Source organism: Scyliorhinus torazame, chromosome 5, assembly GCF_047496885.1.
Source record: "Scyliorhinus torazame isolate Kashiwa2021f chromosome 5, sScyTor2.1, whole genome shotgun sequence".
Lineage (NCBI taxonomy): Eukaryota > Metazoa > Chordata > Chondrichthyes > Carcharhiniformes > Scyliorhinidae > Scyliorhinus > Scyliorhinus torazame.
This window is the reverse complement of record NC_092711.1, coordinates 147,200,517-147,214,615: the sequence shown is the minus strand read 5'-3', so window position 1 is coordinate 147,214,615 and position 14,099 is coordinate 147,200,517. Positions and strand designations below refer to the sequence as shown.

At 48.2% G+C, this 14,099-nt stretch overlaps 1 protein-coding gene across 1 annotated transcript; it reads left to right on the top strand.

The window, feature by feature from the left end:
- Nucleotides 1-182: 182 nt before the first annotated feature.
- LOC140421960 (uncharacterized) lies at nucleotides 183-6,499 on the top strand. Its single transcript, XM_072506951.1, has 2 exons — nucleotides 183-260; nucleotides 5,402-6,499. Exon 2 carries the CDS (start codon nucleotides 5,732-5,734, stop codon nucleotides 6,404-6,406), a length of 675 nt encoding a protein of 224 aa, XP_072363052.1. The 5' UTR covers nucleotides 183-260; nucleotides 5,402-5,731; the 3' UTR covers nucleotides 6,407-6,499.
- Nucleotides 6,500-14,099: the final 7,600 nt, after the last annotated feature.

Genomic DNA, 14,099 nt, shown 5'->3' with positions numbered 1-14,099 from the left:
TCCAGGCAACCGGCTGACAGCTCCGGCCAGAGCGAAGTGATTTTCCCTCCCTCCGTGCCGGGACTGCGCATGTCCAAGAGAGAGGAGCGGCTGCGCACGTGTGAGGGAAAGCCCACCCCCTGACCTTCCTGGTGAGGTGTTGACCAATGAGAAGAGTGAGGACCGGAAGGACTCTGCTCCTCCAGCCAATCAGCGCGAGCTTGGTGTGAATGGAGATTTTACTTCACACAGACTGAAATGTCCTCCTGTCTCCAACATCTGTGAGTAAAACACTTTCTTTTCTCCCCCTTTTCATTTCTTTTCTCATCCTGACCTTCAATTGGTCACTTGCAGCAACTGAAGGGAAAGGAAGTGAATCCAGGGAGGGTGCAAACTCTGGAAAGCTTGGCCCAGGTCTCTCTCTCTCTTAAATACATTGACATCCTTTCCTCCCTCAGCTTCATAGAACCAATGAATTTACAGTGTAGACGGAGCCCATTCAGCCCACCGAGTCTGCACGGCCCTTAGAAAGAGCACCCTACCTAATCCCACGCCTCCACCCGATCCCTGTAATCCAGTAAACCGACTGAACCTCTTGGACATTAAGGGCAATTTAGCATGATCAACCCACCAAACCTGCACATCTTTGGACTGTGGGAAGAAACCACAGCACCCAGAGGAAACCCACACAGACACGGGGAGAATGTGCAAACTCCACACAGACAGTCTCACAACGCCAGAATTGAACCCAGGTCCCTGGAACTGTGAGGCAGCAGTGCTAACCACTGTGCCTCCCTTGATACATTTGTTTGTCTGGCTGAAAGGATGGTCAGTTTTCTAATATTCACAATTAAATGGCTGGTTTCCCCAGGAGATGATTGACATTTAAGGGGACAGTAAATTAATATCAGACAGAGAAATGTCCAGTGTTGTTATATGGTACAGATTAGATATATTATTTATGGTTCTGTAATAAAGTACATTTATTATTATTATTAAATCTGCACTGACCCGCAGAAAGAGCACTTCACTGAGGCCCACTCTCTGCCCTATCCCCATAACCTCATGCATTGATTATAGACAACCCACCTAACCTACACCAGCACAGTGGGCTGAACAGCTGGCTTGTAATGCGCAACAATGCCAGCAGCGCAGCTTCAATTCCCGTACCGGCCTCCCTGAACAGGCGCCGGAATGTGTTGACTAGGGGCTTTTCACAGTAACTTCATTGAAGCCTACTTGTGGCAATAAGCAATTATTATTATACCTCTTTGGACACTAAGGGGCAATTTAGCATGACCAATCCACTTTAACTGCACATCTTTGGACTGTGGGAGGAAAACGTAGCACTCAGAGGAAACACACGCAGACACAGGGAGAATGTCTATCTTCACACAGACAGCCACTCAAGGAATCAAACCTGGGTCCCTGGTGCTGTGAGGCAGCAGGGCTACCCACTGTGCCCTATTCCTGGCCGAAGTTGAATTTAATTCACTCGTGGAATGCCCAGGAGGAGCAAGTCAGTCAAATTGGAGCCTATGTATTTGAGATAGGAGTTCCATACTTCACCCAATGCACCAGACTCGGAATCAATTACAGACATTAAAAATTGCATGGAGATGCATTCCATAATCAGCCTATGCCAGTTTTGGATCGAGGGAGACCTGACTGGTCTGCTTCTGTATTGAGCCAGATGAATGTTGGGTCCATCCTAACTCAATCCCTTATGAACCTGAGACGAGAGGCCAACTGACATAGTCTGATATTCGGGAGATCCAACCCTCCCTTAGCTCCTGGTGACTGGAGCAGAACAGACTTGAGAACAGATAAATGTACTAATCGTTCCATTAATTTCCTTAACAATTCTGTTCGACAGCAGTATAGGCAGCATCTGCAGAGGATACAACAGTCTGGGCAACACATTCATTTTAATGAAGGTGATTCTCCCTCACCATGAAATCGGAAGAGCCGACCACCGGGCAAGGACCCACCTAATAGTCACCATCAGCTGTGGAAAGTTGGCCCCATATAGCTGTCTAAAAAGGGGGGACATTGACATTCCCAGATATTTAAATCCCAAGGGGAACCATCTGAAGGGTAACTTGGCAAGAAAAGAGGGCTTACCCCTCAACAGCTCAAACCCCCTCCCCCACTCTAATAATGTCCGGGTCTGAAACACTGGGTTCGACACAAACAGCTGCCCGTCATCTTCGCTCAGAGTGATCTTGTGCTGCCTCACCCCACCCTCCAGTCTCGATATCAGAGTTTCTGATCTAATATCCTCCAGCAAGGGCTCAATGGCCAACGCAAACAGCAAGGGGGGCAGAGGGCAGCCCAGTCTTGTCCCTCTCTGAAGCTCAAAATTTGACATCCTTATACCATTGGTGAGCACCGCCGCTGCCGGTCTGTGATGTAACAATTGAATCCACTCAATATAATCCTCACCCAACCCAAAGCCGCGCAGCGGATACACCAGATAATTCCACTCAACTCGAGCAAAAGCTTTCTCTGCATCGAAGGAGATCACCAGCCCATCCAATGCATATTTCTGAAAAGCCTGAATCACATTCAGCAACTTTCCAACATTGTTACTGGAAAACCTTCTCCTTATAAACCCAGTCTGGTCCTCCCGCACGATTGTCGGAAGGATGTCCTCCACCCTTTTCGCCAAAACATAAGATCGCAGTTTCAAGTCAACATTCAAAAGAGAGATTGGCCGATGAGAGGCCCACTCCTCTGAGTCCTTGCCCACCTTCAGAATCAAAGAGATATTAACCTCACAAAGAGTCGGTGGCACCATCCCAGAGTCAAAAGAGTGACAACACATATCTACCAATGGGTCCAACAACAAATCCTCAAACCCCCGATAAAACTCACCCACAGCCAATTGGTCCCGAGGCTTTACCCGGCTGCAGCTACTTCTTGGCCTTTGACACCTGTTTCCTAGAAATAATATAATAATCTTTTATTGTCACAAGTAGACTTACATTAACACTGCAATGACTTTACTGTGAAAAGCCCCAAGTCGCCACATTCAGGCGCCTGTTTGGGTCACAGAGGGAGAATTCAGAATTCTCAGCCGGTACAGGAATTGAACCCGCGCTGCTGGCCTTGTTCTGCATTACAAACCAGCTGTCTCATTAAGATTTTCTGAGGCCTCCAGAAGCTTCAGGGAAGAGAAAGAATGTTCCACACCCACCAACACATCACCAGACTGCTCAGACTTGTGTAATCCTGCATAGAATTCCTCAAATCCCTGTTTTTCTCCTCCGTCTTCATGACCCTTTTCCATCCCCAAGCTGCATCGAGCAATTTTCTCTAAAGTCGGCCTTATTCTTTGTCAGACAGGCCAAGTATTTGCTCGGCTTATTCCCAAACTCGTACAACTTCTGCCTGACAAACGTTCAACTTTTCTCGGCCTGCTGAGTAAACAGGGAGTCCAAAGCCACTCTTGCTGCGTTAACCTCCTTCAGCAATAGCTTACTCGGGCCCTCCATATGATTCTCCTCCACCTTCACCAAACAAACCTCCAGACGCCGCTGGTTCTCCAGCATCCTGCACCTTTTGTTAGCAGTGTGAGAAATGATCAGCTCCGAGTATAAACTTTACACATCTCCCACAAAATGGAGCGGGGAAATACCAGCAGTCGAGTTAACCAAAAGGAAGAACTCAAACTCTTCCCGAAAGTGCACAATAAATGAATTCAGGGAGGCTCCAAACCTCCACATTCTCGACCTGGGGGTGAGCCCTCGAGCAGAAACTCCAGACAAACGGGGGAAGGTCTGCGATTAGGATGCTCCCTGTGGTGCAAGAGGACACCAGGTGTAGGATCGTCCTCGGCACAAAAAAAGTTGTCGATTCTAGTCTGACATTGCTGTGGGGCTGGAAAGAAGGTAAAATCTCTGCTCCTCGGGTACAAAGTTCTCTAAACATCCACATAACCCACCTCCTCACTGTTATGACCCCGGACCAGACCCCAACAGTGGCTCGGATACTGGACACAAACCCCAATATTTTATTTGTGTTTTGTCAGACTGTGAGTGAAGGATACCTCACTCCAGGAGTGATTTCACAAAAAATAGGCTGTGCTGTATGAAAACAAACTTTATTACTGACACAATATTAAAATAAATTTAACATCGCACCAGAAAACAGCTGACAAATAGCCCTTAAACAATGCTAATCAATACAGTGAATACAGTAACCCTTAACTGCTCCCTTTATTCCCACTCAAACAACAAAAACACCATCTCAGCTCTCAATCCACCGTTAAACACAGTTCGCCCTCAGCAATACCTGCTTTACACAGATATTCTTTGAGAAAGAGAGATCTTGTGTCACCGCTTCAAAGACAAGATCTCGATCCTGTCAGAACCATGAAGAAACTTGGGAAGCTGTTTCAGCTCGCCTTCGAATGACACTCTTCTGAACTGCTTGGAAAGAAACTGCCAATCTAGCTGCAGACATATATTTTCAACTGAACTGAGATGCTTGACCTCTGCTCACGTCTTGAACTAATTCTCAACTAAAACACTGTTTTGCTGCAAAAAGCCTGAAACCGTGGCTCCTCCCAGTACTGTCATCATCTTACCAAGCTGAAATCTAATTAACTCCACAGGGAATCCCCTTCATCCAAACAACATTCCATTAGTCCACGCTTTTTACGATGCTTTAATTACACCTCTGGCTCCAAAACTTCATTGTCCTTCAAAAAGAATAAATTTAGAGTACCCAATTCTTTTTTTTTCCAATTAAGGGGCAATTTAGCGTGGCCAATTCACCGACCCTGCACATCATTTTACATTGTGGGGGTGAGACCCATGTAGACACAGGGAGAATATGAAGACTCCACATGGACAGTGACACGGGGCCAGAATCGAAACCAGGTCCTCGGCACTGAGGGGCAGCAGTGCTAACCACTGCGCCACCGTGCTGCCCCCGGCAATGAATTCAAAGACAATGTGGTGAAGCTTTGGGATTCTCTACCCCAGCAGACTGTGGAGCCTCAGTCATCAAGTATTTTTAGTCCGAGAGTGATAGGTTTCTCGATATTGAAGATATCGAGGGATATGGGGGATAGTGTGGAAAAATGGTGCTGAGGTAGATCGGCCAATGATCCCATTGAATGGGCGAGTAGGCTTGATGGGCTGAATGGCCGACTGTGGCTCCTATTTGTTATGATCTGTGTCCAGGACAGGAAGCAGTGAGCAGGGATCTGTCAATCAGCCTGAATCAGCACCTTCAGGAGAATTGGGAGGGTGAATATTAGATACAGCAGAGTGAGAATGGAGGGAGAGTGTGTGGGATGGAGATTTACGGCTTTTGGGGAATGAGAGAGGAAAAAATGTTCCATAGAAATTAAAATAATCTGTTCTGAATTTCTATCCTGGACTGACTGTGATGTCTTTTGTAAACTCCAAAGGATCGGATTTACAGACAGAAATCTCAAACATCACGTCTGGATCTGACAGAGTCACTCGGTTCATCGGCCATTAAATCTAGAAGGAGAAATGTTTGCCCGACCTGTTGGCTTCAACAAAGTTTAACCATCAGTGTGACTGGAAAAGCACCGAGACACACACACCCGAGCGAGAGTGCTCCAGAGCACTGACTGTGGAAAGAGCTTTAACCAGTTACACAGCCTGAAAAAACATCACACCATTCACAGCGGGAGAGACGTTACACGTGTTCTGTGTGTGGACGAGGCTTCAATTGATCGTCTGACCTGGAGAGACACGAGGAGACCCAAAACATGGAGAAACCGTGGAAATGTGGGGACTGTGGGAAGGGATACAGATTCCCATCAGAGCTGGAGATTCATCGACGCAGTCACACTGGGGAGAGGCCATTCGCCTGCTCTCAGTGTGAGAAGGGATTCACTGAGTTATCCAGTCTGAAGAAACACCAGCGAGTTCACACTGGGGAGAGGCCGTTCACCTGCTCTCAGTGTGGGAAGGGATTCACTGAGTTATCCAATCTGAAGAAACACCAGCGAGTTCACACTGGGGAGAGACCATTCACCTGCTCCCAGTGTGGGAAGGGATTCACTCAGTCAAGCAGCCTTCAAACACACCTGCGAATTCACACTGGGGAGAAGCCGTTCACCTGCTCTCAGTGTAGGAAGGGATTCACTGCTTCATCGAGCCTGCTGAAACACCAGCGAGTTCACACTGGGAAGAGGCCGTTCACCTGCTCTCAGTGTGGGAAGGGATTCACTACTTCATCCAACCTTCAGAAACACCAGCTAGTTCACACTGGGAAGAGGCCATTCACCTGCTCTCAGTGTGGGAAGGGATTCACTACTTCATCCAACCTGCTGAAACACCAGCGAGTTCACACTGGGGAGAAGCCGTTCACCTGCTCTCAGTGTGGGAAGGGATTCTGTGTTTCCTCATCCCTGCTGAGACACCAACAAGTTCACAATTGATTACAGTGATGGATTCTGCTGTTATTGTTCTGCTTCAATTACATCCAGGACTGCATTTTGTTCTCTCTTCTCTTTCTCTCTCAGGGATTCTGAGACAGGAAAAGTGATGGAACCGTGGCGAACAAGAAAAGTTAAATATTCCATTAGATCAAAGGAAGAGGCTCATGAAGTGGCCAAAATAGTAGTAAACCTGAGGACTGAGAACGTGTTTTAGAATTCAGCAAAGGAGGACCAAGCAACTGATAAAGAGAAAATAGAACCTGGACTTGCACAAACCGATCATGGGAGGGGACTTTAATACAGTTATTGATCCTGGCCTGGATCGATCATGCTTGAAAACGGGCAGGGTGCCAGCAATGGCAAAGGAAATGAAAGGGTTCATGGAGCAGATGGGGTGGGGTGGATCCATGGAGATTTAGGCAGCCGAGGGTGAAGGAGTTTCCTTTCTACTCCCACGTACATAAGGTATACTCTCAGATCGATTTCTTTGTTTTGGGTAGGGCCTTGCTGGCAGGGGTGGTGGACACGGGGTATTCGGTGATTACGATCTCGGACCATGCTCCACACTGGGTTGACCTGCAGATGAGTAAAGATAGCAATTAGCGCCCGCAACGGAGGTTGGATGTCGGGCTGTTGGCGGACGAAGCGGTGTGCGAGAGGCTGAGGAAATGCATGCTGCATTACCCGCAGGTAAATGATACGGGGGAGGTCTCGGCAGCGGTGGTCTGGGAAGTGCTGAAGGCAGTGGTGAGAGGAGAGCTGATCTCGATCCGGGCTTACAGGGACAGGACGGACAGGGCAGAGACGGACCGACTAGTAAAAGAGATTCTACGAGTCGATAGGAGGTACGCGGAGACTCCAGAGATAGGGCATTTAAGGGAACGGCGGAGGCTACAGGTGGAGTTTGGCTTGTTAACCACAGGGAGGGCAGTGGAACAGCTCAGAAAGGCGAGGGGGGGCGATATACGAGCATGGTGAGAAGGCCAGCAGGATGCTTGCACAGCAGGTTAGAAAGAGGGACGCAGCTAGGGAAATAGGGAAAGTTATCGACGGGGATGGGAACTTAGTTGGGGACTCCGTAGGGGATGTAAGACATTTCGGGATTTTTACAGCAGGTTGTACAGCTCAGAACCGCCTGTGAGGCCGGAGGGGTTGAGGCACTTCCTGGAGGGGCTGACTTTTCCGAAGGTGGACGGGGAGCTGTTAGAAGGGCTGGGAACCCCGATCGGGTTGGAAGAGATAGTGAAGGGTCTGAAGGCCACGCTGCCGGGTAAGGCCCGGGATCGGACGGGTACCCAGCGGAGTTCTATGAAAAGTTCTCCGGGTTATTGGGACCGGTGCTGATGAAGGTGTTTATCGAGGCAAGGGAAAGGGAGGTTCTGCCCCAGATGATGTCACGGGCCACGATTCCGCTTATCGTGAAACGGGGCAAGAACCCGGAGCTACGTGGGTCCTACGGCCGATTTCCCTGTTGAACGTAGATGCCAAACTGCTGGTCAAAATTTTGTTGAACGTCATTGTGGAGGATCAGACGGGCAGGCAGCTGGTGGCCAATGTAAGAAAGCTGTTAAACATGATCATGATGCCCCCGGAAAGTAGGGAGGTGGAGGTAATGGTCGCAATGGATGCGGAGAAAGATTTTGACCGGGTTGAGTGGGATTATTTTTGGGAGGTCCTGGGGCGGTTTGGATTTGGGAGGGGCTTTATTGACTGGGTCAGGTTGCTGTACCAGTCTCCAGTGTACGGATGAACAGGACGACTTCGGATGAGACAGGGATGCCCCTTCTCCCCACTGCTGTTTTCACTGGCTCTTGAGCCGCTGGCAATTGCTCTGAGGGTCTCAAGGGGCTGGAAGGGGCTCGTCCGGGGGAGGGGGGGAGCACAGAGTCTCGCTGTATGCAGACGACCTGCATTTGTATGTTTCCAATCCAATTGAGGGGATGGAAGAAATTGTGGGAATTTTAGGGGAATTTGGCTGCTTTTCGGGGTATAAGCTTAATATGGGGGAGAGCGAGATGTTTATAGTCCAGGCGACTGGGGGAACTGCCGTTTAGAGTGGTAGGGGACAGTTTCAGGTCCCTAGGTGGCGAGGGATTGGGACCGGCTACCACCTCCGCTGGCAAAGCATTCCAGGCACCCACCACCCTCTGCGTAAAAAACTTTCCACGCACATCTCCCTTAAACTTTCCCCCTCTCACCTTGAAATCGTGACCCCTTGTAATTGACACCCCCACTCTTGGAAAAAGCTTGTTGCTAGCCACCCTGTCCATACATCTCATAATTTTGTAGACCTCAATCAGGTCCCCCCCTCAACCTCTGCCTTTCTAACGAAAACAATCCTAATCTACTCAACCTTTCTTCATAGCTAGCACCCTCCATACCAGGAAACAGCCTGGTGAACCTCCTCTGAACCCTCTCGAAAGCATCCACATCCTTCTGGTAATGTGGCGACCAAAACTGCACGCAGTATTCCAAATGTGGCCTAACCAAAGTCCTATACAACTGTAACATGACCTGCCGACTCTTATACTCAGTACCCCGTCCGATGAACGCAAGCATGCTGTATGCCTTCTTGACAACTCTATCGACCTGCGTTACCACCTTCAGGGTACAATGGACCTGAACTCCCAGATCTCTCTGTACATCAATTTTCCCCAGGACTCTTCCATTGACCGTATAGTCCGCTCTTGAATTGGATCTTCAAAAATGCATCACCTTGCATTTTCCTGGATTGAACTCCATCTGCCATTTCTCTATCCAATTCTCCAATCTATCTATATTTTGCTGTATTCTCTGACAGTCCTCGTCGCTACCTGCAACTCCACCAATCTTAGTATCATCTGCAAACTTGCTAATCAGACCACCTATACCTTCGTCCAGATCATTTATGTATATTACAAACAACAGTGGTCCGAGCACAGATCCCTGTGGAGCACCACTAGTCACCTTTCTCCATTTTGAGACACTCCCATCCACCACTAATCTCTGTCTCCTGTTACCCAGCCAGTTCTTTATCCATCTAGCTAGTACACCCTGAACTCCATACAACTTCACTTTTTCAATCAACCTGCCATGGGAAACTTTATCAAACACATCTACAGCTCTTCCCTCATCAATTAACTTTGTCACTTCATTAAAGAGTTCTATTAGATTTGTAAGACATGACCTTCCCTGCACAAAACCATGCTGCCTATCACTGATAACTCTATTTTCTTCCAAATGTGAATAGATCCTATCCCTCAGTATCTTCTCCAACAGTTTGCCTACCACTGATGTCAGGCTCACAGGTCTATAATTCCCTGGATTATCCCTGCTACCCTTCTTAAACAAAGGGACAACATTAGCAATTCTCCAATCCTCCGGGACCTCACCCGTGCTCAAGGATGCTGCAAATATATCTGTTAAGGCCCCAGCTATTTCGTCCCTCGCTTCCCTCAGTAACCTGGGAAAGGTCCCATCCGGACCTGGGGACTTGTCCACCTTAATGCCTTTTAAAATACCCAAAACTTCCCCCTTCCTTATGTCGACTTGACCTAGAGTATTTAAACATCCATCCCTAGCCTCAACATCAGTCATGTCCCTCTCCTTGGTGAATACCGATGCAAAGTACTCATTAAAAATCTCACCCATTTCCTCTGACTCCACGCATAAATTCCCTCTTTTGTCTTTGAGTGGTCCAATCCTTTCTCTAGTTACCCTCTTGCTTATATATGAATAAAAGGCTTTGGGATTTTCCTTAACCCTGTTAGCCAAAGATATTTCATGATCCCTTTTAGCCCTCTTTATTGCGTGTTTGAGATTTGTCCAATTTCCCGATATTCCTCCAAAGCTTCATCAGTTTTAAGTCGCCTAGATCTTATGTATGCTTCCTTTTCATCTTAGCGAGTCTCACAATTCCACCCGTCATCCATGGTTCCCTAATCTTGCCATTTCTATCCCTCATTTTCACAGGGACATGTCTATCCTGCACTCTAATCAACCTTTCCTTAATAGACTCCCACATTTCAAATGTGGATTTACCCTTAAACAGCTGCTCCCAATCCACATTCCCTAGCTCCTGCCGAATTTCGTTATACTTGGCCTTTCCCCAATTTAACACTCTTCCTTTAGGACCACTCTCGTCTTTGTCCATGAATATTCTAAAACTTACGGAATTGTGATCGCCATTCCCAAAGTAATCACCGACTGAAACTTGAACCACCAGGCCGGGATAATTCCCCAATACCAGGTCCTGTATGTCCCCTTCCCGAGTTGGACTATTTCAACACTGTTCTAAAAAAAACTCTCCTGGATGCTCCTTACAAATTCTGCTCCATCTACGCCTCCAACACTACATGAGTCCCATTCAATGTTGGGGAAGTTAAAATCACCCATCACGACCACCCTATTGCTCCTACATTTTTCTATAATCTGTCTACATATTTGTACCTCTACTTCACGCTCGCTTTTGGGAGGCCTGTAGTAAAGTCCCAACGATGTTACTGCACCCTTCCTATTTCTTAGCTCTACCCATATTGCCTCAGTGCTCGAATCCTCCATCGTGCCCTCCTTAATCACAGCTGTGATATCATCTCTGACCAGTAATCCAACTCCTCCACCCCTTTTACCTCCCTCTCTATCCCTCCTGAAGCATCTATACCCTGGGATATTTAGTTGCCAGTCTTGCCCTTCCCTCAACCTAGTCTCAGTAATACCAATAACATCATATTCCCAGGTACTAATCCAAGCCCTAAATTCATCTGCCTTACCTGCTACATTTCTCGCATTGAAACAAATGCACCTCAGACCACCTGTCCCTTTGCGTTCATCATCTCTTCCCTGTCTACTCTTCCCCTTAGTCACATTGAGTTTATTATCTAGTACCTTACTGGCTTTAGTTGCTGCCTCTTTATTGACCTCTAACTTCATAATCTGGTTCCCATCCTCCTGCCACATTAGTTTAAAACCTCCCCAACAGTGTTAGCAAAAGCACCCCCTTGGACATTGGTTCCAGTCCTGCCCAGGTGTAGACCATCCGATTTGTAATGGTCCCACCACCCCCAGAACCAGTTCCAATGTCCCAAAAATCTGAACCCCTCCCTCCTGCACCATCTCTCAAGCCACGTATTCATTCTGACTATTCTTGAATTTCTACTCTGACTGTCTCGTGGCACTGGTAGCAATCCTGACATTACTACCTTTGAGGTCCTACTTTTTAACTTATCTCCTAACTCCCTAAATTCTGATTGTTGGACCTCATCCCGTTTTTTACCTATATCGTTGGTGCCTATATGCACCACGACAACTGGCTGTTCACCCTCCCTTCAGTATGTCCTGCAGCCGATCTGAGACATCCCTGACCAGTGCACCCGGGAGGCAACATACCATTCGGGAGTCCCGTTTCCGACCACAGAAACGCCTGTCTACTCCCCTTACGATTGAATCCCCTATGACTATAGCCCTGCCAGTCTTTTTCTCGCCCTTCTGTGCAGCAGAGCCAGCCACGGTGCCATGAGCCTGGCTACTACTGCCTTCTCCTGGTGAGTCATTTCCCCCAACAGTATCCAAAACGGTATACCTGTTTTGGAGGGAGATGACCGCAGGGGACACCTGCACTGCCTTCCTGCTCTTTTGCTGCCTTTTGGTCACCCATTCCCTGTCTCCCTCACCAACCCTAATCTGCGGTGTGACCAACTCACTGAACGTGCTATCCACGACCTCCTCAGCATTGCGGATGCTCCAAAGTGAGTCCATCCGCAGCTCCAGAGCCGTCATGCAGTCTAACAGGAGCTACAGCTGGACACACTTCCCGCACATGAAAGAATTAGGGGCATCGGCCGCGTCCCTGAACTCCCACATTGAGCACGGGGAGCATAACATGGGTCTGGGATCTCCTGGCATTTTTACACTTTTACCTTAACTGAATTCAAATATAATATCAAATAATGAATAAGTGAAAGGAATAAAGATTTTACTTACCAATCACAATACTTACCAACACACAAAGAGTTTAATTTCACCCAGCTACTGCTAATTGGAGCACTTTCCTTACCAGCCAATCCGGTCACTGCTTTGCTGTGATGTCACTCTTCAAGGTAAGTTTTTAAAGAGGAAAACTTAACCTTCCCGACAGACCCCTGGCCACTGCCCCCGCCGAAAATCTGAAGGCCGCTTCTCCGGCAGCTGTGTCCCCGCCGCTCTCCTCGCGCTCTTTTATCCTGTGTCCCCGCCGCTCTCCTCGCGCTCTTTTATCCTGTGTCCCCGCCGCTCTCCTCGCGCTCTTTTATCCTGTGTCCCCGCCGCTCTCCTCGCGCTCTTTTATCCTGTGTCCCCGCCGCTCTCCTCGCGCTCTTTTATCCTATGTCCCCGCCGCTCTCCTCGCGCTCTTTTATCCTGTGTCCCCGCCGCTCTCGCGCTCTTTTATCCTGTGTCCCCGCCGCTCTCGCGCTCTTTTATCCTGTGTCCCCGCCGCTCTCCTCGGTATGGGGGGTTAAGTCCCCGCGAGTGAGGAGGCTAATGCTTGAGCGGAGCCGGGGGGAGGGCGGGCTGGCGTTGCCGAATTTTAGCAATTATTACTGGGAGGCTAACATAGCCATGGTTAGGGAGTGGCTGGGGGGGGGGGGGGGGGGTCGACATGGGTACGTATGGAGGTGGCTTCTTGCATGGGCAGAAGTCTGGGGGTGGTAACTGCCCCTCTACCGTTCCCGTCGGCGCAGTACTCCACCAGTCCCGTGGTGGCGGCCTTGAGAGTCTGGGGGCAGTGGAGTGGGAGCATCGGTCTGGTCCCCAATCTGCGATAATCACCGAGAAACATAAAAACCGACTGGAAAAGCTCCTATAGGAATGCGAAAAGGAAAAGATTAGCAAAGACCAATGTGGGTCCATTCCAGACAGAGACAGGAGAGGTTATAATGGGGAATAAGGAAATGGCAGAGAAACTAAATAATGTGAGTCTGTTTCACAGAGGAAGATACAGAAATTGTCCCAAAAACACTAGAGAACCAAGGGGACTAGTGAGCACGAGGAACTGAACGAGATTAGTATTAGTGAAAAAGTAGTATTGGTTGAAAGTTAATAAATTCCCAAAAGCTGATGCTCTACATCCCAGAGTGTTGAAAGAGGCGGCTGTAAAGATAGTGGACACATTGGTGACCATCTTTCAAAATTCTATAGATTCTGGAATGATTCCTGCAGATTGGAAGGTGGTAAATGTAACCCCACAATTTAAGGAGGGAGAGAAAACAGGGAACCACAGACCCATTAGCCTGACATCAGTAGGAGGGAAAATGCTACAATCTATTATAAGATGTGATAACATATGAATTAGGAGCAGGAGTAGGCCACTCGGCCCCTCGAGCCTGCTCCGCCATTCAATAAGTTCACGGCTGATCTGACTTTAACCTCAACTCCACACTCCTGCCGACCCCCCGATAACCTTTCACCTTCTTACTTGGCAAGAATTTATCCAGCTCTGCCTTAAAAATATTCAAAGACTCTGCTTCCACTGCCCTTTGAGGAAGAAAGTTCCAAAGACTCACAACCCTCAGAGAAAAAAAGTTTTCCTCTGCCTTAAATGGGCAAGTTTTAACTTTTAAAGTGACTGCAATTTCTAGATTCTCCCACAAGAGGAAATATCCTTTCCACATCCACCCTGTCAAGGCCCCTCAGGATCTTGTACGCTTCAATCAAGTCACCTACATTTCATCACTCACAA

Excerpts from the sequence above, each read along its gene's own strand:
- LOC140421960 (XM_072506951.1), top strand. The coding sequence starts at position 5,732 with ATGGAGAAACCGTGGAAATGTGGGGACTGTGGGAAGGGATACAGATTC.